Below are 23,684 nucleotides of genomic sequence, written 5' to 3'. Positions count from 1 at the left end.
CAAAGCTATCGATCTCCATGAGGCTGAATCTTTCCGCTACTCACTTGTCCTTTTCGAGCATCAACTTCAACATCGCAAAGCTCTTGGCAAATTTCTGACTGACGCAACCACTTTTGGAAATCTCTCAAGCGGGCAAGAACTGGCGACAAGTTGTACATTTGGGAAACATTTTCGCTGTGAACGATGGTCAGTCCGACTCAGAACCCGAAGAAGACAGGTGAAGATGGCCCTTCAACGCCGAGCAAGCCCGCCTTCGAGCCAAGAGAAGGCAAACAAGTCAAGTCATCGATCACTTTGCCCGACGAACTATGGCACACAGTCCTCGAATGTCCATGCACATTCCCAACTGCCGTGTTCAATACAGTGATGCTGAACTTGATCAAAAACCCGAACATCACATCAAGTCATTTATTTCGAGCGGACATCTTCTATGACAGTGAGACCGACCATTCTTTCAACCCAGATGACGCATCAGATCCATACCGAGATGGCCTCGTCGCTCATATGAAGAAGGAGTTACAGCCCATTCGAGCGAACTGGCCAGACTTTCGACTTGAGAGGACGGTAGTGAGACAGCTGATACCGAGGAATCCGCAACTGGATAAGCCGATTGTGCAGACTTGCCATATCTTCGAGCAAAGTAGAAGTGAAGGAGAGCAGACTGAACATCGACAGCTGGTGCTGTATATACCACACGTTCTTAAACTGGAAAATATGCCATTTTACCATCCGACTGTCTCTCAGCTGGCCTTTCTGCATACATGGAAATCTTCATCGAACTTGCCAGAATCAATAAAGAAGCTAGCAGTCTCGGAAGAAACCAACGGTGGCTCACAAGAAGCACCAGGCACTCTCACACTCCTCTATCGCCTTTTCCCGAGCGAAACTTTGACAACAAAGCTCTCACGCACAGCTCTAAAGCTGCTTCAGACGATCCATAAGCACGGTCAAGGACAACTAGCTGGTTACGAGAAACGGGTTCATCACGATCAAATCATACCACAAAAGCGCTATCAGGATACTTATACCCTTCTCAAGGCTAAGTATGGTCGCCATTTGAGTGAGAAATGGGTCGAAGTGACAGATCCAGGGAAACATGTGTTTGAGGATATTGCGATTGCTGCTTTTTTGATTGAGCTTTGGAGAGATATGTATGCTGCTCCGCAGTTGATCGTACCAATGAATGGCAACGGTGGAGTGCCGCAAGAGAATGAGGAGGACGGAGGCACATCGCGGGAAGATGAGCAGCTGCCTTCATTTCCTGGCTTTGTCGATATCGGATGCGGCAATGGCATTTTGACATACATCCTCCTCGCTGAAGGCTATCCTGGTTTTGGATTCGATGCCCGCCAACGCAAGACATGGTCGATATTTCCCGAAGAGACACAGTGCCAGCTCGAACAGAAGTTACTGGTCCCAAAAGTCTTCCAAGACGCCTACTCTCCTACAGACTCAACTGGCCAAACCCCCTCTTCCGATTCGTCACAACCAGAAGTCTGGCATTCTGGCATATTCAACTCTTCATCTTCACCCACAAATTTACCACCCAAAGAAGGCCCCTTCATAATCTCCAACCACGCCGACGAACTCACAGCCTGGACCCCACTTCTCGCCTACCTCAACAATTCCTCCTTCATCGCAATCCCCTGTTGTAGCCACGACCTCAGCGGTGCAAGATTTCGTGCTCCGGCTGCTACAGCTCGTGCCAGAGCCGAAGCAAAAGAAGAGAAAGGAAAAGGAAAACTTGATCATCCTTTGGCGTTTGAGACGAAGAGGTTGCCTCAGCAGCAACAACACGAAGTCGATGAGGAGGATACAGCAGCCGGAGCGGAAAGAGACAGCCTATCAACGCCGCCGTCGCCGATGAAGATCCCTGAGTCCGGATCGCTTCGCAAATCCCTCGTCCAACAACGTCTAGCATCCGCATATTCGACTCTCTGCTCCTACGTTGTGAGTCTCGCTACAGACGAGGACTTATGCTTTGACAAAGTCGAAATGGAAACATTGAGGATTCCGAGTACGAGGAACACGGCGATTATTGGGAGACAGCGGCAGCAGATGGACGGTGAGGAAGGAGAAGATATAGAGAGCAGATTGCTGCGAGTCAAGGAATTGGTGGAGAGGGAGATGAAGAGTGATATTGGAACTGTGGCGAGAGAGTGGATTGGGAGGGCGGAGGGGTTGATGAAGAAGCCGGGCAGTGGGCATTGATTCTTGGTATTAAGTTGACTTTTGTAGATGATTGGCGAAGGTCGCTTGGGGTGGAGTTTGTAGAAGTTTGTTCGAAGTAGTCGTTGCTGGAAACGGCTTGACCTCCTCGGTGAGTCACCAGAGTTGTACTTTTTGGAAGGTGTGGATAGCTTCGCATTCGAGACTGAGACCAAAAGAAGAGCTCATAGCAAGCTTTCGAAAATGGTTCCAATTACTTGCTACCGCAAGAATTTTACCAGCTATCCTGTCTTCATCGATCATTCGTAGGTCCTCGTCTCAAAAACACACGCTCGCTTCTTTGAAGACCAGCTCTGTCGCTGGAACTGTAATAACGCACTTGCAGAATCAATTCATGCTGTGAAGTCGAATCGAAACCATTCTCTTGTCCATTTCATCGCCCACGATGCCGCCTGATCAAGGAGACGCAGGCGGCGCGATCTGTCCCTTCGCTTTCAGGCTGGACACGCTGTTGCTGCGATTGAGGTGGGGTTGTGGTGCGGACTGTAGCACAAGACATCAGTAACGGACATCCATTTTAACAGGTATGATGATTTTCACAGGATTCTCACCTCCTAATCCGAGTAATATCCCGCCTTTCGCAGATGATACTCCTTCTCTCGAGCTTCCTCCTTTTTCCTACAACAAATACACTCCTCGTTAGTCTCATGTCCCACATCACGAAACATCACACTTCAACATCGATGCTGCTCCGCAAACCACACCATCTACCCGAGTACTGTTCTTACCTCGAAGTGGAAGGTGGTGGCGGCGGGTGTTTAGTACGATCTTGACTCTTTCCGCGCACAGAAGAATAATCATGTTGATGCTTGTTGATACTGCTGTGGCGAGAATGATGTGACGTAGCACGATGACGAGGATCAGCATACCTTTCCCTTGCTTGAAACACGTTAGCAGCTATCGCACCGACGGCCGTGGCGAGTGCTCGAGGCACAGGCCCTTTTCCAAACTCGCTACCGATCAGACCTCCGGCGAGCGCTCCCACTGCGCTGTAACCTAATCCTCGCTGGCTCGTGTCAAAGGGACCTTTGACTGTGGACTTACTCTCTGATGCGACTGTGGGCGGCGGAACGTCTCGAGGGGGTGGACGGGATCGTCTTCGTCGGCTTCGGCTTCGATCGTCGCGGGAGTCTTCGGAGTAGTAGCTGTCTTGCGATGGCGATCGGTCACGCCGCGATCTTCGAGATCGCCGACGCTCACGCCGTGATTGACGAGCGGTCTCGTCGGATTCGTAGCCGCTTCTCGATTTGTGATCGTATCGATCATCATACTGTCTACTTCGCTGTTCCTGTGGGTTAGGCATGTATCCAGGTTGAGTACCCGGTAACGCTTCCTGGGCATACGGGTTTTGCTGATAGTCTGAGGGTGGAGGTGCTACTTTGGTCGCAGCGACCTGGTTCATGTAGGTAGGCTGCACTGAGCCCACGTCGGATTGAGGTGGTGGATATCCTTGAGCATGTGTAGGTCCTCCGTAGATGTGCGCGTAGGGAACATATCCAGTAGACATGCCGCCGCGCAATGTTGATGTTGATCGGGCTGGTGGCTGACTAGGGTCGTGGCCGAATGATGAGTTGACACTACCAGCAATATTCGGCTGAGGTTGGAAGGGTTGGGGTGATCCATAAGCGCCGCTAGAAGCCTGCGGTGACCCATATGCACCATTGGAAGGCAACGGAGAGCCGTACGCTCCGTTCGAGGGTGCAGGCGAACCAAATGCCCCATTCTGCTGGAAGGCTTGGGCAGCAGCAAAGCCACCTCCCATGGCCGCAGCGCCAGCCATCGGATCTGTGTATGTCACTGAGGGTGGAGGCGGTTCAGCAGGAGGAATGGCTCCGTCTCCATACTCGATCCCACCACGCTTTCGTGACGAGCGATGGTGGCCATCATCTTTCCCGTACTTGTCGTCGTCGTCCCTCCGCCGCGCTCTACTACGCTTGCGACGCGGGCGGTTGTTAATCTCGTCGAAATCGTCTGCCCCGTCGACCGGCTTCTTAGCATAAGACCGTCGCGACCGGTGTCCGTCTGATCGATAACCATTCTCTCGGTCGTCTCTCGAATCGCGATCGTCTTCGTACTCGTCGTCGCTGTAGCGTCTCGATCGTCGTTTCTTCATTTTGGCGCTGCTCTTCTTTTCCTCCTTCTCGAGCTCGTCCTCAATGTCGGCCTTCTTCTCCTTGGCCTTGTAGTAGCCGCCAGGAATCTTTTCGAACCACTCGTCGGGCACCTTGTCGGCCTATATTTACCGCCAAGTCAGCCCTGCAGCCATGACACCACGTACCGGGATATGGTCGCTTGGATAGATAGACTTACGCCCCACATGACACCTGTGACGATGATGAAGGTTAGTTCGAGACGCGATTCATGGGCTGCAGTCGGCTCAACTTCACTTCACATACCTCGCAGAATGAGCTTCTCCATATGAGGTCCTATCCGTACGAATGGCGCGGCTCGCGGTATTCACCTCGTCGCTGCGTTGCGACTGATATCGACTGCCTGAGGCCTACCGGCTGGACTGCTCGACGATGCTGGAAATTGGCTGTGCCTGTTTCGCGTGCGTCGGGTATCAAGATGAGCAAGGAAGAGGCTGTCGCTTTTGGTTGAGCTTCTGCAGCATCGCGAGGATGCCGCTGTTACACGAGCCCAGTGATCGGCGCCAGGTCGCCAGTCAACTGAACCACGTCGCTGGTGGCTGCTGGCGTGGTGAGCTGTTCACTGCGCGCGGCTTGGGCGCGGCTGATGGAATATGTGCTGTTTACCTCGCAGGATGCGGTGAAGAGAGTGACGGATATGAGAGATGAATGTTGGAGTGAGCGACTCGGCGAAGAACGGCGGCCTACCTGTTTGCTCGATCTCGTGCGACGAAATGCTCGAGCGTGTGTTATCGTCGTGCTGTCTTGCAGGAAGGCGCCGACGTCACTCTGCAGGAGCGCTGTGGGCTTCACTTGCAAGCGATATACCCGCCGGCAGGAGCCCGAACTGCGACTGCCGAAGTACCGTGATAGGATCAGATGCAGCGCCCGAAAAGGTGTTGGTGGGCGATGCTTTCTTTTGCGCTTGTTGATGTACCGATAGGCGCAAGATGGTGAAGATGTGGGTCGAGCATGAGTTTCGGGATAGCTGCTGACTAAGAATGCTTGGCATCACAGCGTGTGCTAGACCGCAGCTGCTAAGTGCGAAGGAGAGCTCTCCTTTCGTCTTCTCTTATGCGAAGTGGTGCTAGAAAAACCAATTGGACCAACAACTCGATGCCCCTGATCCGACGTGCAGATCCTACATCGAGTGTGACGAGAGTTCGACTGGAGATATGAGCGAAAATGATATCGTCTTGACAATATTTGCAACCACTTCTTGGATCCGGAGCAGCAGTGTTCACTTGCGAGGTATGCCACTACATCTCAGGCCCTTTGATCAAGGTGAAAGCTGCTCGAGCCCAAAGGTGCGATTCAATTGCGCTATGCGGGGCAGCCGCGTGGAGAATATGCCGAAACGTACACTTACGAATCAACACTTTGCGCAAAGAGTTGAGTACGAGAGTACGAGGGAAAAGTGGCTGTTGAAAAGCGTCCCGCGAAATAGGCCCGACGAAATCTTCACTTCGGGGCAGAGGATATTCGCCGAATAAAAGAGGAGCGAGATGTCGAGACCGACAAACACTCTCCGAGACATCGTACTTGTACAATCGGAACAGTCAAATTGGCCAGTAAGGAACATTCTCCAACGCACAGCATAGAGCAGTACGCACCACAGGAATCTACAACTGTGACCAAGACGACTGAGATGATCTAGTCTAGTGATCAGTCTGTCTTGGCCAGGCTGGGCGTAAGCTGCACAGACCGTGATCGAGATCCAGTATGAACGAACAGCCAGTCGGAACATTCGTTTTTCATATGGACCAGATATAGTTGCCAAGGATCAATTGCGAACGCTCTCTCGTCGAGGTCGTCTCCTACTTCTCCTACATCCATCGCAAGAATGGGTGTTCTTCTGGAGATTTTCGGATGCCACTGACGATTCCTATAACGCCAATCACAATCGAAACACTGTTGCGTAATTCTACTATTAGTCACCAGACTCCAAACCAGCACTGCCTACAAGCCTGCGTGTCGACTGAGCTCGGCGGCCTTGGTTCCGCGTCATCAACCATTGAACACGTCCGTGTGTGAACTTGCGGTGTTTCCATAGCACCAACTAATCACACTGGACATTCTGTTGCCTAGTTCCACTACTTCTGTCCAAAACAACTTCCCTACAAGCTCAGCTCTCGACTACACTCCGCGCCCTTGGCCAGCGTCTCTCCGCAACAACTAGTGAGGTTCATGGATACTGTACCATGAAAGACAACGAGGCTGTGAGGTGAGAGAAGAGAGTGCGGCCGCATAAGTAATATCCTATATAGTCTCATGTCCATCCTTCCTGTTTTCAACATCAGCCCTGCAACAGTACAACAAAACGCAAACCTTCAAAATAAACAAGCTCTTGATCAACCCTCTCCCAAGCAACCCAATCACGAACCCAAAATGTTCAAACTCACCTTCCTCATCGCCGCTCTCCTCGCCATCACTGCGAACTGCACCATCTTTTGCAGTTCTACAACAGCGATCGACTACAAAGGTTGTGCTCTGAACCGAATGCCACTCTGCGTACGTGCCAGCCAGAGTCTCCCTCCTTCTCACATCGGGAGGTATCGTAGCTTCTTTGCTTTCTTGCTAACACTGTTTGCTACTCGTATAGTGCCAAAAACAGAGATCACCCGCTTTTACAAACGAATATGCCGCTGGATATGCTCCTCGTCGGGGGGTTCCGTGTGCTGACGGGGGAATAACGTATTGTGTGAGGAAGTAGGGTGGGGATTATATGTTGGAGGGTCGGAGTGTGGCACAGGTTGGGATTTGTGAAAATGGAAGAGAGGGTTCGTGTTGATGATGATGAATATGGCGATAGGCATGAGGAACAGGCCTTCCTTGCGTGGATGCCAATGCTTATTAGGGAGGCCACTATGTCGACCAATCAATGCTATGTGAATGTCAAAGCGGATACTGTTCTTGTGTAAGACTTGATGCATTGAGATTCGTGTCAGTCGTGAGTCTACTGAACACATACGCCTGGTATTGGGTGATCTTAGTTGTTTCTGACAAAAGTGCGAATTCGCACTGATGTCAGATGTGGAATGGTATATGTGGCTTGATTTCCAACTCTCCCCCTAAGCTATGTATGCCATGACAGGAGGTGTTGTCCCGAGCAGGTTTCGAACGACTAGAGGCTGTTCTGCGTAGCTGTTTTGGCTTGCCGTATCTTTGACGGGTGCCTAGTTTGCTATATTATGCAGGTTGCCGTGTTGCCTTACCCTTTAGCTAAGGAAGAGCACACAAGACTGTAAATCAGTTGTTTCTGACAAAAGTGCGAATCCGCACTGTGGTATATGTGGCTTGATTTCCAACTATCTTTTGCCAAGGTGTTGAGTTATACTCCAAGGATGCAGAATCATGGAGATTCATCATCAGCCGTAAATTCTTCTCCATGCCATCATCACTCCTATCCGCTCAAGTACCGCGGCGCAAGATCTCATTCAAGCGTAGGATCCCCATTGTACCGCGGATTCTTCGGCTGTTGTACATATGTGCCCTCAAAATCCTGACCAAAATCATTCTGTATCTCAGACATTGGCTGCTTCTTGGTCTTTCGTCGTCGCATCAGGAAGTAAGCTGCTCCGCCGATCAAAGCAAGTCCTCCTACACCTCCGACAACGCCTCCAGCTATGGCACCCGTGTTATTGGTCGGTCCCGGTGGATCTGGTGCTGGTGTGCTGGTGACTGATGGACCGGGGGCACCACTAGGAGGCGTTGAGGAGATGTTCAGACCGGCGAGAGCTTTGGCCACACCGCCGGGACCCGCTTCGACTGGAATGATGTTTGAATTCTCAGCGACGTCGAGGGCGGCCTGCGCGATCGAGATCTGATCGTTATCCTGGTCGAACACCATATACATATTGCTTGTAATAGCTTTTCCAAGGTAAGTCCAAGTGTTACCGGATTTGCTTTTTGAGCCGCCGCGAATGGTAAAGAAACACTTGGCTGTACCATTCGCATACCGAGTTGGTTCATTTGACGTACTGTTGGTTGCAGGCTTGATGAGGTCTTCGACGGCCACTGTTATTTTGACCTTGTCGCCGAAGGTGAGTATCAATTTGTCATTGGTGTCAGCATAGTCGCACAGACATGCCCCATCCGAATCAACGAACGGGAAGCGTGGAGCAATGTATTCATCGTAATACCCCGCCGGCAGCCATGTGAGGTCAGTATTAAGCTCCGGAATCACAGGGATAGCAGGATCGTCAACAAGCCAGGCTGCGACACTGTCTGACCCTGAAGACCAGAGAGTTGATGTTTCATTGCCCGTCGTGAACTCGGCCTGAGTGATGGTAGTGATGTACTCTCTAATAGCGGTAGAAACTTTACCTCCAGGACTGTAGTAAGGTTCAGTGCGATTGATTAGGTTGATGGTCACAAGCGGTCCCGTATATCGCGTGGAGTCGATGCCTCCAAAAACTACGGATCCGGGCGAGCCTAGCCGCTATTATCAGTACTGTGGCCCATGACGATTGGAGTGGTGTCCATAGCTTACCTCGCCGACCAAGTGTAATGGAGAAAAGTCTGCTAGCAGCTATCTTCTCGCGGACCATCAATCCGAGTACACTTTGATATGGAGACCTCAGATCGTCGACCGAGGTTCTTTGCCATGTCGCGTATCCGAGGCCCATCATGGCGATGTTGTTCAAGCCATCGCCATCCACTTGGTCGCCAATACCGAATTGAACATCTTCAAGCACCAGTGATCCAATGCGGAGTACATCATTGCCAAAAGGCCCAACTGCATACCGACCATCGCTGTACGTGAGATTGAAAGCAGGTGCAGCTTCGACTTCTTTGTACGTTGTTGAAGCAGAAGCGTTGAACGTCCCACCGTCACATGGCCCTAGCGTTGTGTCACGTTGGCAGGCGAGCGCTTCGGCAGAGTTGACGTGGAGATCAGACGATCCGGTGCTGAGGTACAATCTTTGTTCCTGGGGCGGAGAGCCGATCGTGACATCGATGTAGTATCCGCCATAGGCAAATTCAAGCGTTTCGAAAGCGACTTGCTCTTCGAAGAATGCTTTTAGCTGTCTTGGGCGAAGTTGAAGCTTGCTGTGAGAGACAGCATGCTCTGAAAAGACAGGAAGTTCCAGCACGCAGAGAGCCAGCCGAACACCCAGAGCGAGCCAGAGGTAAAAGGTGGAAAAGGGTAACATTTCGATGGAGCGTCGTCCAAAGGGGCTCAAATTGTTTGTGAACGAAGCTTGATAGAACACAGCAATCGAGAGACCAACGTACTAGGCCGACTCGACCCTGCTTAGAAGCTGCCGGAGTGGCAGAATACTCAACGTGCTCAGCCTCGAAAAGGGCCTCAGCAACCTTTCAGATTCTATAGACAGCCAAAGGTAAATGAGTGGGCCACATGGAGCAGACTGAGAGCTTTGATCGCCTTTGCCACGCAGATCGAGACCAATGTCCCTTTGTCGGTGGAGGATCTCTTCCGGCAAGTTGCATTCTGGTGGCACCTCTGCAGGGAGCCAGACGCATAGACCGCCCGTCCAGCCTCGCAGGATTCCGGAAGGAGTCCAATGTAACGCCGTTGTGTTCTACAGCGTGGGATACTGGTAGATTGTGGCCTTGCTCCGCTTCGAGGCCTCAGCCAATGTGCATCCATGCATGGCTCGCTGATCGTGGACTGATCATGACTGGCGGCCTCAATCATGCGGCGGATTGCATGCCGAAATTGGTGTGGATGGGCACGCAAGGCTGAGTTGTGGAAAGTCTGCACAACACTCCGCGCATGAAGCGAGAAGCCGATCGCGAGTGACCTCGCGTCGGCGGGTCTGTGTTGCCAACGTAGCAACAAATCATTTGCCTCGCCCTTCTTCGTAGCCGATGCAAGTTTGAGCAGGTCTGAATGATACACAGAACAGAAGATGAGAGGCTTGTACCTTTGAGTTTGTGGAGGGTGAAGTTCAGTTCCATTTCCTGCCTAAGGCCAGAAGCGCGCGAAGCTCCGAGAATGAGCCGGGCCGAGCACGTGCACCAAGCCCGCTGTCGACGCCTACGCCATCGCCATCGCCATCAACTTGCACACAATAATCATCTAGACTCATCGAAAACAACACCCTACTTATCGCCACTTAACAAGCTACTACGGATCTGGAAATGTTCAAAGTGGAGAGAAAGACAATCGCTCCAGTGTCCCCCACCCATCTGGCCCATACTCATGCATAACGTGCGCCAGTCTGTCTAGCCGTGGGTGATCTTTGTGCTGGCATAGATCTTCGTCCGTTCGAAGGCGACGCTGGGGAGGGCAGCTGTTCTGACGGATCCATGAACTCGATTGTAAGAGCATCGTGATCGGAGCTCAGCAGGCCATTCGTTCCTACGATTTGGAACTTGAGATCAGCTGGTCCAAGGTTGACCACGAAAGCGAATTCCGCTCGCCAGTACTTCTTCTTCAGCTTCCACATCTGGCGGTTTTTCAACTTCATGTCGTTCTCTGTCAAGGTATACTGGACCCTGGCAACTTCCTTGCATCCGGCATGCGGGTATCTCGTGGGGAGCGATTTGGCTGCTAGACTGGACATGACGATCCGAGCCGTGCGTGGATTCTTGTGCTCCTCTTCAGACAGTGTGATGGAGTAGTTCTGGCGCGCACCAAGCGTGGTATCAAGTGCTTGACCTTGTCTAATGAACCACCTGGTGTCGAGCGTCAATCAGCGTTGGCTAGGAGCCTCAAGGAGAACGACTTACTCAATACAATTTGGAACGTAAAATCGGTTGGTGTTCGGGTTCCATGTCTTCGGCAGTCCCGCGTGTTTGACTTCATCGAATGGCACATTGACTATGATGCCATAACTATTTCGACACCGTCGGGCTGTGAATACTTCTTGGCCAATCTTGGTATCGACCCCCAGTTGCTGCGTACGTTCTCTGACAAGTCCTCGCACGACTGCCAACTGCCTGCTTTGAAGTCAGCCGAGAGTTTTGGCATCAGCTGCCGGGGAATGTCGCGTCAGCGTCACTTACGGCTCTAAGACTCTCATGATTCTGGTTCTGGCTGTGGTCTTCGAACTGAATCCCATGTTCAGCTCATAGCGATCCTTCATCTTCTCAAAGAGATATTGTGAGCTTCCAAGGCCTCCAGACAGAATAACATACGACACTCGCTCATTGGGCATTTCTGCCTCCAGCGCTAGGAAGCGGTCGTCAATGAGACCGTAGATTTGTTCGAGCTGTTGGTCGAAAATTTCAGTCAAAACTTCTCGATCAATATGCATCTTTGAGTTCTTGATGCCCGCCTGTTCAAAGGTATGAGAGCCAGCGAGACCCTTCACTTCGAGAGTGAAATGTGGAACCATTGGTTTCGGGAAAGAGTGCTTTACGATCTGGAACCGCCCACTAAGCATCTCCTCGGCAAGACAATAAAGGTCGCCTTCCAGGTGCTCTTCAATGAGTTTGAGGCGTTCAACAATGTACTCTGCCATGCGGAAATCGATCAGAGTTGAGCCTATTGGAACGCCCTCAACGTGATCCAGAGGATCGAGCTCAATTTTCTGTTTGGTGGACATCACTTTCAAGAGGTTGACATCTGTGGTACCGCCACCGGCCTTTTTATGTCAACGCAACTGCCATGTCTTCATACTAGATTTTGGGGACTCACATCGCAAATCAGGAATATGTCGCCAACCTGATATTGGGTTGTGGCAGCTTCGATCGCTGCTGCTTCAGCTTCCGTGAGGGACATACGAACACTCTGGCGGGGCGTGCCGCCGAACCCGGCCGTCTCGATGAGCTTCTCCATACTGGCAATCATCGCCGGATTTTTCCACGTGGTCGGCACGCTGAAGTTGTACTCAACATGCATGGATTCCCAGCGTGGTACTTGCTCGTCGAAGAATCTCTTGATCTCGCCATGCAGGCATCGAAGGTAGTCTAGGTACCATCGTCTTGCGTCCTGGCAACTGAACCCTCGATCGTCCTCATATTCGGCATCAAGAGTGAGCTTGAATTGTTCGCGCAGATCTATGCTTTCGTCTCCGAATGTAGATTCGAAGCCCCAGTTCTTGACGACATTGGTTCCCTTACGGTAACCAACACGAGTGGCGACTTTGTCAGCTCGCTCGACGCCATGGTAGCCGGGCCAACGATTGATCACCTTGGGCTCACTCCAGTCTGGACCGATGGAGTAGGCCACACCCTAGTGCTTTACGTCAGCGCATACAACGGAATCTACGAAACAGAGAAGTCATACAGAACATGTCTGTCCAACATCTATGCCAACTACAATCTGCGGTCGAGGCTTGGCACCGGAGGTCAGGCCAGGCATGATTGATATCAATCTGTCGAGGTAATCAGGCTGAGCTTTGAAAGCCAAATCGTACACAGTATGCGGACTCCGCTTCGAACGTTGTGGCAGTAGAGAGAGCTCAACTCGATAGCTCTGCACTGCGGGTGCAGACGTCCTCAGCTGCGCTTTTCTTATGCGTAGACCGTGCGAGTGGTGCGCTAGAGTTGCGGACAGGATTCAGCTAGAACTGGGGAGGTTCGAATTCGAGCCACGAGGCAAAAGGTACTGGCTGCAGGGTCTGTGTACCTCAAGCTCTGAGCTGGAGGAGGAGGAGGACATGCAGTAGCGTGCTTCAGACGGGCATTTCTCTTTTCGCCATATCCATTCGCGAGCCGCGCGACTAGTCTGGATCATCTGCAGTGATCTTACGTTTGCGAATGACCTTTGAGATCTGCACACTGCGCTGTTTTGGGCGGAGGGCGCAGACAAGGCTGAGCCTCAGCCTTGCCGGTGCTGGGGATCGACGCTTCGCAGCCAACGGCTGAGATTGCAGTTCGAGACCCATCTCTGGCGGTTACCATGCAGCTACACGCCAAAACTGCGATGGCTGGTTAGCTTTGCATTTGCAGGTACCCGTCGTGCTCGGACCTTGACATGTGGATGGTTGTGGGCATCAGCCCAGCTGTCCGTTCTAAGGACTTCATCACTTTGTGCTTCTCGTCAACCGCCTGCGACCATCGACCTGGTATTCCTACCTCAGAATAACCAATACCACTTTGACGAAAAACTTCTGCAGAGCATGTCTAATAACATCACCATTGCTTACCCGACTGGGGATACAGCCGGGGTAGTGGGATATGCTGCTCGCTTTAGTCCAGCGCCCACTGTAACGCCAATTCAGGCACCGGCTTCAACAGCCTCCGCAGCAAACATCACAGTACTGCCGACAGGATTTGTGCTGTATCTACCGTACGAGGTTCAGAACGCCACGATAGTCACGCTTTCGACGCTTTATGCAGCACTGGACGGAGCATATCCAGGCGCGCGTACTGTTTCTGGCACTCCTTCACGAGCCCTACAAATCATCGAAGGCGAGGCAACCCCAATCACCGGGCCTGAATTTACGTTCGGTAGAGACGGCGGCACAATCTACATTCCTGTCGACAACGTCCTCAGCGCGGATGCGCCAATTGATATGAGCAGTGGCATAGTAGCACTCAGAAATGGCTCGCCAGCAGCAGACACAACCTCGAGTGCGCCCCCGACTGCATCGACTATCAGCAGCACAGGAACTGGTGGTACCGAAACCCCAACAAGCATTCCGAGTACCGCATCGACAACCACGCCCAGACCAAGTGATGCTGCCTCCAATAACAGCACTGCCAATATCGATGACGGCACACCCTATGGTCCAGGAACCCTGGCCGGGGGTATAATTGGGGCATTTCTAGCAGCTCTGCTGCTATGCGCATTGCTCTGGTTCTTCTGCATTCGACGCCGGCGGCCCAGGCGTTCGGCCTCTCAAGCACGTTATAGCGGATCAAGCAACGAGTATCCTCTCGACGCGATGTCTAAAGATCACGAAAAGTCGCAAACTGTTGTTGCAGCTTCCAGCGTCACAGGATGGCAGAAGCACTTGCCACAGGAGAAGGACGATGGCACCATCACCAAGCTTTTCAAATCAATTTTTGAGCAAACTCAGATGCATATGGAAGGATATTACGTGTCAAACCCACAGGATTTGTCGGACGCTTCGATTGCCACAGTTCGAGAGCTCTCGGAAGATGATCTGCCGTTGCTGCTTCCACAAACGCAGAAGCAAATCTTGCTGTTGGAGGGTATTCTGCTACGTTTTATGATTCGTAGAGTGTCTGGACGTTCCGATGTTCAAGACTCGTTCCTTCCTGGCGATTTGAGCAGGATCGCGAAGAACAATAGATGGTACATGGAGCGCGAATCTGGCCAAAGTGGAATCGCCGCTTCGGGAAAGAAAAGAGGTATAATTCTCACTTGCTGACGGCCATGAATCTATTGCTAATTTCTCACAGGATTCTCACAAGCTCTTGCTCAATGGCGTCAGCTTACTGGTTTTCTGCTTCCCAATCATAAGGATGATCAAGCTTACCAAAACGAGCTCGGTACCAAGATTGAGGCTGCGGTGCAAGATATCGATTCTGCGTACTCGCCATGGGAGGCTTCTGGCAAGAACAGCGATAAACGACGGGAGAGCTTGAGAGGACTTCTGCAGCAAGTCAGTGACGCGGGACTTCTGCTCTTTACACAGCCGTCGACATTCTTGTTTGATTGGTCTACTCCTGCACAGAGTGATAGCCGCACGGTAACGATCTCGCCTGCTTTGCTCCGAGAGAATGAAGGTTCGGCCAGAGAGGATGTTTTGATTAAGGGTACGCAGGGTAAGCTCTAAATATGTCTGCAATATATAATGGCATGGGAGTACTTCTGGCGCATGTCTGTATTCTGTTCATCTATTCGAACCGGAGGATCTACCTGTGCTGAGTTACTGCTATCACGCCTCTCCAAACGAAAATCCATTGTCCTTCTATTTGTTGTACCATCTCTTCTCTTCTTCATTTTGAAACCTTCCAAAGCGTGCTCGCTTTGCGACTATCGCACGTGCCCAATTGGCGAAGAATATAATAAAGAACAACAGAGCTACAGCACCGCCAGCGACGATTGGTCCAATGATCGAGAACACCGAGAATCCATAGCATGCTCGAATGAAATCAAGGTTGCTTCCAAGCTGCGTTGTTGCTAGCCCAACCTGCATGGCTGTAAGAACGAGCACTACGTAGACCGTGAAACCAGTGATGAAGCCAAGATGCGCAGAGAAGAACTGCCCATATGTTGCCAATCCTGTCATGTTCGAATATCCATGGAGCCAATCGCCGCCAAAGCACCGATGAATCTTGTTGAGCCTACTGAGTCGCAGCTCGCCATACTTGTAGCGCATAGGTAAGGACTTGCAGTCGTATATCTTCGTGCCAGGATAGCTTTTGAGCACTTTCCGGCAAAGGCTCTTCCAATCCTCCCATGTCAAAGATGAGTCAGAGGGGAACAGATGCCGCTCTTGGGCTAATTCGAAGTCAAGCTCGGTCGGTACGAGAGATACATAGGTGAACAGGAAGCCCAGTGCTGGACCATTCGCGTCGTCTCCTTGTAGATATCGCTCATAGAACGCTGGGGAAAGGAAGTACCTTGGTAGTGGCTTGACAAAAATCTTCCCAGGCGCCCAGACGAGGTGCAGAGAAGCGTCTGAGCATGGCACGATTTCTCGTTTGAGCACAGCCTGTAGATTCAGTGCGCGTGGAGGGTGTGGTCTGCCGACCATCCACAGATGTGATGCGACCTTTTCGATTCTCCCGACGGAAAGGTCGCTTGTCAAGAAACGCTCCAGATGGTCACATGGCGAAGCCAGAGAATGATCTTCGAAGCGAAAAGAGGCAGGCAGGTCTTCATCTCGCACAGTTTTCGCTAACAACTCGGTCCTGGTTGCCATTTCTTCCAATGGGTCCGCTACTGCTTGCGAGGGTGGCACAACTGAGTGCGCAAAACGAGATACATGTTATTAAGCGGCAAACTACTCTTCTAGCGGGGTGGCTGTTGGCTTTTCCACAATATGGACATCGCATCTGTAATATGGTCAATCGGCAGGCTGCGCTGCTGCGGCTGCAAGGCTGCAGAGAAAGAGGATGCAGTCGCACGGTGAGGTCGTTTTGGGTGTGGGGTCCAGGCCGCTGGCATTTCCGTACCGCACGCGCCGAGCAGCCGGGGCAAACCTTCATCCACGCCGCATGGCCTGTGCTGCATCACGTCGCTCGAGACGCCATCTTGAGTATGGCAAGAGGAACCACGGAAAGTAACGACATTCAGCGACCGACCAACATAGTGCCGACAGATCGCCATGAAGACATCAATGATGGCGGTGGACAAGCACGAGATAGAGAATTTCAGACGCGCCCTCAGTACGCAGCCTTGTCCTCGATCTCCCTGCCGCCCCCGTGCGATCTTCCTTCTACAGCCTTGCGCAGCCTTGCGCAGCCTCCACGAAATGTGTGCTCCTGCAAGCCGCTGCATTGACTTTATTGACGATCGTCGCTGCCATCGGTCCATCGTCCTTGTCCAGCCTCGCCGCACCATCAGGCTGGCGAATCTTCCACTTCATTGGGCCGGCCAAGTATGCAAATCTGCAATGCAACATGGCGTGTGACCAGGAGATCCGTTGGGATTGGTACGAGCGGAATTGAGGTCCAGAATCAGCCTCTTGTCAATTGTTCGGACGCGAAACTAGCCGTGTATCATCTGGACGCGAAGGGTTCACCGAGCACCATTCGCTCCCGCCTGCATTTTAGGCTTATGAGCTGAGCAAGGCTTACCCCTCTATTGCACAGTGGGAGAGATTTACTCTTGCAGTGTTCACTCTTCGAGGCTGCCACGAGTCTTAGCCAGAAAACACAAAGATCATACTTGGAAAAAGACGAGTGGACGCCCCTGGATCCACCATAGCTCTCAGTCATCGCTGCAGGTCCAACGGCAATGCACATGGCCATATCGTCATCCCAGGCTAACATTTGATGCACGAAGCCTAACCACTGCACACGCCGTCAGAGATGTCGATCGAATTCGAGGATAGAGTGACGAAGCAGACACAGATCTATCGCCAACTGGGACAGGGTCTAAGAATATTCCATGAGCATCAACATCCAGAAGTAGAGTATGTATAAGCGTGGCGCTCCACCTGGCGCCGAAGTTGACGATATCGCAGTATCCTTGCGGTCCCAGGACTGGGAGCCAATCCCGAAGAAAGTTGGACGTGGACTGCGCCTGCCAAGAAAGATGTCGGACGTGCAAAGAGCAAGAGAATTCTTGCAGATTCAGAGCCCTCAGATGGGGACGCAGGATCTTCCCGGAAGTTCAATTGGATCAGAGACAAAGATGGGCTAGCTTCGCTCTTCCCGAAATCGCGAATAATGCTATACGACTATGCTTCTGCGTGGAAAGGAGATAGGAAGGTCAGAGCCACCATGAAGAGTATTTGCATGTGGCTGTTAGACGACCTTTGGGAGAGGAGAAAGGTATGCACCTAGGGAGAACTGAGCAATTGTGTGGATGCTAATGATACACAGGCGGGCACGGCAGCTGGACGGCCGATAATTTTTATCGGACACAGCATGGGTGGTGTTGTTATTGCTAAGGTACGCACGAATCTCCATTCTTCCGTCTTCCTGAACTGACCAGTCAGACTCTATGCATGGCCAGAGCTCGCCGGGAGTATGAAGCCATTCTGACCTGTACGGTGGGTTGTGCTTTCTTTGGAGCACCCTTTCAGGGGTCGGATATGGCCAAGATCGCGTTGATGTACAGCTCTGTCTTTGGTCATGATGCCTACGAATCGCTACTGTCTTTCATGCGCACGGAGAAAAATGATACACTCGAAGAGGTTACCAATGATTTCGTGGAGATAAGCAACAAGCTGGTGCCGCCCATAAATTTGTTCTGTGCTTATGAACAGGTGCCTACCGCTGTGTCTTACTCAGAGAGGATGGGACCCGTGTTTTATCAGAACAAAGCTCTCAAGGCTGGTGCTAAGGCCATACTGGACTTTGGAGGCGCTGCGTTCGCCACCGGGACTGTAAGTGTTCCATACCTCGAACCTGTGACCAATATCTTGACAGTAGCGCAGCATTTTGTAGAAAAAGAATCGGCAATCTTGCAAGGCTCTCACGAATGCGGTCTGGCCGCCGACCATCGAGATCTCATCAAATTTGAGAGCATCGCCTCCGAGAAGTTCAGCACAGTCAGAAGGGCACTCGTTACAATGGTCCAGATGGCCAAGACAACTGCTCGTAAGCGTGCCATGCTCTCGGGACAGAGCTTGTTGTCTCAACGGACTATACAGCAGGTTCGAGAAACGCTCGAAGGGGTTGACATGCGACTCAAATTTCGGACCAAGATCAACCAGCGCCCGATAAGCTCCTGGCTAGAGTCGATACCCGTCTATCAGAGCTGGCTCACTCCTGCTTCCGCTTGTAGACAGGATAGCTCCTACCTTTGGCTCAGAGGTGGAGCGGGGCTCGGCAAGACCAGTGCCTCGCTCGCAGCAATTCAGCATGTTAGTAAAGACCAGGCTCACGATCAGCAACTGGAGAGCTCAAAGGGTCATGGCGAAAATCTGTTGGCCTACTTCTTGTGCGAATGGACGCCCGGCTGCAATACCGCTGAGGAGCTTTTGCAAAGTCTCATCACACAGATCATCAATCAAGACGAGGCTTTAGCCCAGCACGGCGCGAGGTGGTTTGTACCCAATACGCGCTATCGTGGTGCCGGCGATCGGAACGCTCCTGGTATTACTGAAGACATCGGTGCCTCTGGCGCGAAGGCTACCACGACAGTCGACAACTTGTGGAGATGTTTGCAAGATATGATAGAAGACCCTGCTGTCAACAACATTCATGTCATTATCAACAATATCCACCTCCTCGAGACTAACAGCTCCACGAACGCACTGCTGGCCAAATTACGAGGCGACGCAGATACTCTCAAACAGCAAGCTCAGGTCCCTCAGCGAGTCAGATGGCTGATCACCAGTCGCAACGATCGTCATATCTCCCAGCACTTGACTGCAGCCAGTGTCTTTTTGGTGGATTTGGAGAACGATCACGAGTATGGTGCCGCACTCAATACGGCCAAACGGCAGCATGCGCGCGATGCGGTCTCGCGCTTGCGGACCAGTAAAAGCTACAGCTCAGATCTTGCGTACTATGTACGTAATTCTATTGACAGCCTCTCCGCGGACACAGCATGGATCGACGTTCTTTGTATCTTGCTTGAGGCCATGCCAGAAGATAGCAGCAGCCTTGGTATCCGGAAATGGGTTAAAGAAGTCAGCGGACACAACATTCGTAAGCTGATTGACAATGCTTGGGAAGCGGTATGTTCACTCCAGGGAAATTGAAGAGTGTCCCACGCTCACATGGCGATAGATTTTGAATCAAAGCGGAGATGCGAGGCTTGAAGTCGAAGAGCTTTTGCAAGCACTCACGATCGCCTATGAGCCGCCGACAATGGCTGACCTGGCCGTACTTACTGGTATTGACGACCTGACACGATTGTCAGCCTTGGTTCATTTGTGTGCGCCAGTGATCGAGCTCGTCTCTGCCGGTGAGCATAAAGGCAAGATCAATTTCACTCACCCGGAGTTCGCCCTACGGCTGAGTTCTACCTACCATGGCCATCCTGAAATGCTGGACAACCCCCAGAAACGACGTTACCATGGCCTGATGGCAATGCGCTGCTTCAAATACATCCAGACGTCGGCGAAAGTCGTTAGCTCTCGCGAACGCCTAGCCAACGTAGCCTCAAAGCTCGTCAGATCTGCAACTGTCAGTGTGAGAGTCAACGAAGGCAATGTCCTCGAGGTTACCAACGATGATGACGGTATCCACGGAGCGAACGTACTGACAGGCACATCCACCTCGAACCCATGCCCATATCCCATAAAGTATCTGTTCCAGCATCTGAGCGAAGGATTTGCGGACGTCGCGCACGACCTGTGCGAAGACGATCCAGACTTCTGGGGACAGGACTCGAATCTGAGGAGTGCCTGGCTACGAGAATACCAGACTTTGACTACTGATTTCAAGGATATTGAGACTCGCGGCATGTCGGCTCTGCACATCGCCGCGGGGATCGGTGCAAAGGAGTTGGTCTCGATACTAGTGGGCAAGAATGGCAAATCAGCACTAGCCTGGAAAAGTGAAGACGGCATGACGGCGGTGAGTAGAGAGACCCAAGCACAATGGTGTATCGTAGCTAACAGAGTCAGCTCCACACCGCCGCCTTCAAAGGTGAAACAGACGTTGTCGATGCGCTGCTTCGAGCTGGCGCCGACATAGAAGCTGGCGAAGGCAGCTCGGGCACTGCTCTGCACCTAGCTGCACTTCGAGGCAATTGTCAATCCATGGCATTGCTCATCAATCAAGGTGCTAACATCAACGCATTGAACGAAAAGCACGGGCCTGTTATCAACGCGGCAATCTTGTCTGGAACAGTAGATGCCGTGAAAAGAATCATGGACTGCGATGTTCACTTCGATCTGGATTACTCCCAATACGAAGCCCCACTGTCGCTGTCCGCTCGCATCTTGGATTCACCAGTGTTCGCGGATATCCTACAGAATGGACGAGATAAATGGTTACAAAATGCCAAGCTACTGGATCAGGCGCTCATATCTGCTTCCTACAATGCACCTGTGGAAAGTGTGCGCATACTGCTGAAGTTCCCTCACTCGTACACAAACAACACCATGGAGAAAGCCATCTTGTCCGCTGCAAAGGAGAAAAAGTGGCACTCTGTCAATGAGCTTCTTGATCATGTTATTGCCGACAACAACTCTGGTCACTCATGGAATTTCAACGTCGATGATGCGTTCCATCTTGCTGCGACCACGAGAGAGGAGAACCTGGAGATTTTAAACAAGTTATGGGTCTTCTCAAAACAAAGCATTACACCGAATGTGCGGGATTTCTCACTCTATCAAGCTACGGTCATGAAAAAGGACAAGACTGTCATTTGGTTGCTCGAGACGTGCAAAGCGAACGCTAACGCCACGGCGGACAAGTCTGATCTGGTGGATCCAACGAATGCCCTACCAGTGGCCGATTATTCGACCCCATTGAATGCAGCAGCGAGCAATGGTATGGCAGACCTGGTCAAGTCTTTGCTAGAAAAGGGAGCCAACATTGATGGCGATTCGGGCTACGCACTGCATCTGGCCGCAAGTCAAGGGCACGAGACAGTAGTCCAGATCTTGTTGGCACATGGTGCGGCCGTAGACAAAGAAGTCGCCAACAGCGAGGAACTTGGATTTTTCAGCAGCACAGCACTACAAGCGGCTTGTGAGAACAACAAGATTGGGGTCATTAAAATATTGCTGGCGCATAGAGCCAATCCAAATCTTGGCGGCGGCGCGTCCAGCAATCCCATCACTGCGGCTACAGAGCGAGGCCTACCAGAAGTCCTCCATTTGCTACTTCAGGACAAGAGAATCGATGTCAATGTCACTGGTGGAAGCGAGCAATCTACACCACTCATCAACGCTGCGACACACATGCCCACGGACGCTGTGAAGTCCTTAGTCGAGCATGGTGCTGATGTGAACGCACTCAATGCCCGTGGCGACAACGCGCTCATCATGGCTGCCCAGAAAGGTGGAAAGGCCACAGTGGAGCTTCTTTGCAGCCATGGCGCAGACGTGACATATCGCAGCCCACAACGTGGTCTCCCCATACAGGTCGCGGCTGAGTCGCTGAATGCTCTCTGTGCACATGTTCTGGCCGAAAGAATGGCTGACATGATCGAGACATACCGAGAGAAGATCAACATAGATACTGGCGTCGCGAAACAGCGTGACATCGACATCGAGACTCTCGAGGAAAGACTTGAAGAGGCCAGGGAAGCAATGGAGATTGCGAAAAACGACGCTGAGTTGCACAGACTCGAAAAGACGCAGCTCGAGTCAATGGGCGCCCTGCAAGGACAGACGTACGACTCCATCATGCAGCAATCCAAGGTCATACAGACCGAGCGAGCTGAGCTGCAGAAACAGTACGATGCGTCAAAGGGTCAACTTGGGCTTGCCAATGAGACGATCCTCCGATTCAAGAATTTGCTGGAAGAAGAACGACAGAAGAACGCCGACCTCAGAAAGCGTCAAGGATTCGTTGCCTTGCAAGAAGAGCGGAACAACGCTCTGGAGATGCTTGAACAGCACAAGACAGCCGCCTCGAATCAGACCGAACGGGAGAAGCAAATGCGAGAACAGCTTACAAGTGAAATTGCATTGTTGCGCAGCGAAATTCAGATGCTACAGAGCGAGCTCAGTTCCGTTCAGACTGCAGTGCAAACGGCAGTCAACAACACCGAGATGGCAGAACAGGATAAGCGGAGCTTGCAAAGCGAATTCGAAGCCTTGCAGTTACACGCGCAAGAACTCAAGGACACGCTCGCTACGGTGCAAGCAGCAGCAAGCAAAGCTACTCCAGCTCCGACTCCCACTTTGGAGGCCCCGAAACTTCCAGAGAGACCTACTCCAGCTGCTGTCGACGACTACTTCAACGCTGATGATACCGATGCGGCTAATCCACCTGCTCCTGACACCTCTTCAGACGATGCCGCGGCCAGCGCTCCGATCCCACTTGTATCATCTCCTGTCACCGCAAACGGCAGTAGTCCCGGTATGTCTCCCGGCCAGCAGGTGGCTAGTCCTCGCGCTCCGGGCACCTCTCACTTCAAGACTATACATGGTACTCACCGGCCAGATGGTAGTCTGGGCGGCTATCGGAGGGATGCCTCGCTCCGAAGACAAACGAGCGATGGTGTCTATGCTTCTTCTATCAGGAACGGACTCGGCGGAGGAATTCGAACCCTGTCGGGTTCTGCGTCACGACAGTCGTTGAGTGGAGGGAGAGGAAGCTTTTCGCGGGAAGCTTCGATCGAAGAAGAGCAAGGACATGCCAAACAGAATGGGGTGGCAGATTTCCAACAGCAGAATCATGCTAGACAGGTCGGTCGGGGAGATTGGCCGCAGCAGAATCATGCAAAACCGAACGGAGTGGGAGACTGGCCCCAGCAGAACCATGCACAGAACGGCCAGGGAGCTTGGCCACAGCAGACTTCTGCTGGATGGAATGGAGTGGGAGACTGGCCAAAGCAGAACCAGACACCGAGAGCGAGAAACGGGGATGATGGGAGGTATTATAGGGTTGTGTGAGATATCTGGCGCGATTGCGGCAATGTTGTATTTTGATTTTCCTCGATCGAGGTTTGGTAGGCTCGCTGGGCGAACATGTTCGATGCTGCATACCCTACAAGCACCCTTTATTGATCAGGCAACATTCGACGCAAGTTACAGATATCTTTCTTTTTGACATGTCCATGCACAACCCAGACGAGTGATGCGAACACCGATGGTGATTTTACATTTTCGAATGACCTTTCCGATCTGTCTATGCGCCATTCGGGCGTGTGGTCGGGCGTGCAGACAAAGCTGAGCCTCAGCCTTGCCGGTCCCG

General features: G+C 52.0%; 7 protein-coding genes across 8 annotated transcripts; 3 read left to right on the top strand and 4 right to left on the bottom strand.

Moving 5' to 3' along the window:
- Window positions 1–183: 183 nt before the first annotated feature.
- On the top strand, window positions 184–2,211 carry CKM354_000233000 (tRNA (uracil) methyltransferase; the record flags this gene model as incomplete). The annotated part of the gene is made up of 1 exon (XM_044797484.1): window positions 184–2,211. One exon carries the CDS (start codon window positions 184–186, stop codon window positions 2,209–2,211), a length of 2,028 nt encoding a protein of 675 aa, XP_044653419.1.
- A 572-nt stretch (window positions 2,212–2,783) lies between these two features.
- On the bottom strand, window positions 2,784–4,647 carry CKM354_000232900 (uncharacterized protein; the record flags this gene model as incomplete). Its single annotated transcript, XM_044797483.1, has 4 exons — window positions 2,784–2,847; window positions 3,099–4,462; window positions 4,540–4,553; window positions 4,626–4,647. 4 exons carry the CDS (start codon window positions 4,645–4,647, stop codon window positions 2,784–2,786), a joined length of 1,464 nt encoding a protein of 487 aa, XP_044653418.1.
- Window positions 4,648–7,791: 3,144 nt separating this feature from the next.
- CKM354_000232800 (uncharacterized protein) lies at window positions 7,792–9,514 on the bottom strand (the record flags this gene model as incomplete). The annotated part of the gene is made up of 2 exons (XM_044797482.1): window positions 7,792–8,792; window positions 8,851–9,514. The coding sequence occupies 2 exons, from the start codon at window positions 9,512–9,514 to the stop codon at window positions 7,792–7,794; spliced, it is 1,665 nt and encodes a 554-aa protein (XP_044653417.1).
- Window positions 9,515–10,525: 1,011 nt separating this feature from the next.
- CKM354_000232700 (uncharacterized protein) lies at window positions 10,526–12,633 on the bottom strand (the record flags this gene model as incomplete). Its single annotated transcript, XM_044797481.1, has 5 exons — window positions 10,526–11,003; window positions 11,058–11,267; window positions 11,334–11,914; window positions 11,968–12,504; window positions 12,559–12,633. The coding sequence occupies 5 exons, from the start codon at window positions 12,631–12,633 to the stop codon at window positions 10,526–10,528; spliced, it is 1,881 nt and encodes a 626-aa protein (XP_044653416.1).
- Window positions 12,634–13,393: 760 nt separating this feature from the next.
- On the top strand, window positions 13,394–15,019 carry CKM354_000232600 (uncharacterized protein; the record flags this gene model as incomplete). Its single annotated transcript, XM_044797480.1, has 2 exons — window positions 13,394–14,591; window positions 14,643–15,019. 2 exons carry the CDS (start codon window positions 13,394–13,396, stop codon window positions 15,017–15,019), a joined length of 1,575 nt encoding a protein of 524 aa, XP_044653415.1.
- Window positions 15,020–15,154: 135 nt separating this feature from the next.
- On the bottom strand, window positions 15,155–16,111 carry CKM354_000232500 (uncharacterized protein; the record flags this gene model as incomplete). The annotated part of the gene is made up of 1 exon (XM_044797479.1): window positions 15,155–16,111. The coding sequence occupies one exon, from the start codon at window positions 16,109–16,111 to the stop codon at window positions 15,155–15,157; it is 957 nt and encodes a 318-aa protein (XP_044653414.1).
- A 1,111-nt stretch (window positions 16,112–17,222) lies between these two features.
- On the top strand, window positions 17,223–23,383 carry CKM354_000232400 (uncharacterized protein; the record flags this gene model as incomplete). Of its 2 annotated transcripts, none has more annotated exons than XM_044797477.1 (7): window positions 17,223–17,326; window positions 17,378–17,687; window positions 17,739–17,807; window positions 17,855–18,244; window positions 18,296–19,543; window positions 19,596–20,387; window positions 20,438–23,383. In XM_044797477.1, the coding sequence occupies 7 exons, from the start codon at window positions 17,223–17,225 to the stop codon at window positions 23,381–23,383; spliced, it is 5,859 nt and encodes a 1,952-aa protein (XP_044653412.1). The 2 variants fall into 2 exon arrangements, with proteins under 2 accessions (XP_044653412.1, XP_044653413.1); XM_044797478.1 differs by having other exon boundaries at window positions 20,432–23,383.
- Between the last annotated feature and the right edge of the window lie 301 nt (window positions 23,384–23,684).

Source organism: Cercospora kikuchii, assembly GCF_019650295.1.
Source record: "Cercospora kikuchii DNA, contig_00002, whole genome shotgun sequence".
Classification (NCBI taxonomy): domain Eukaryota; kingdom Fungi; phylum Ascomycota; class Dothideomycetes; order Mycosphaerellales; family Mycosphaerellaceae; genus Cercospora; species Cercospora kikuchii.
The sequence above is the reverse complement of the archived record's forward strand: the minus strand, read 5'-3'. Positions and strand labels throughout refer to the sequence as shown.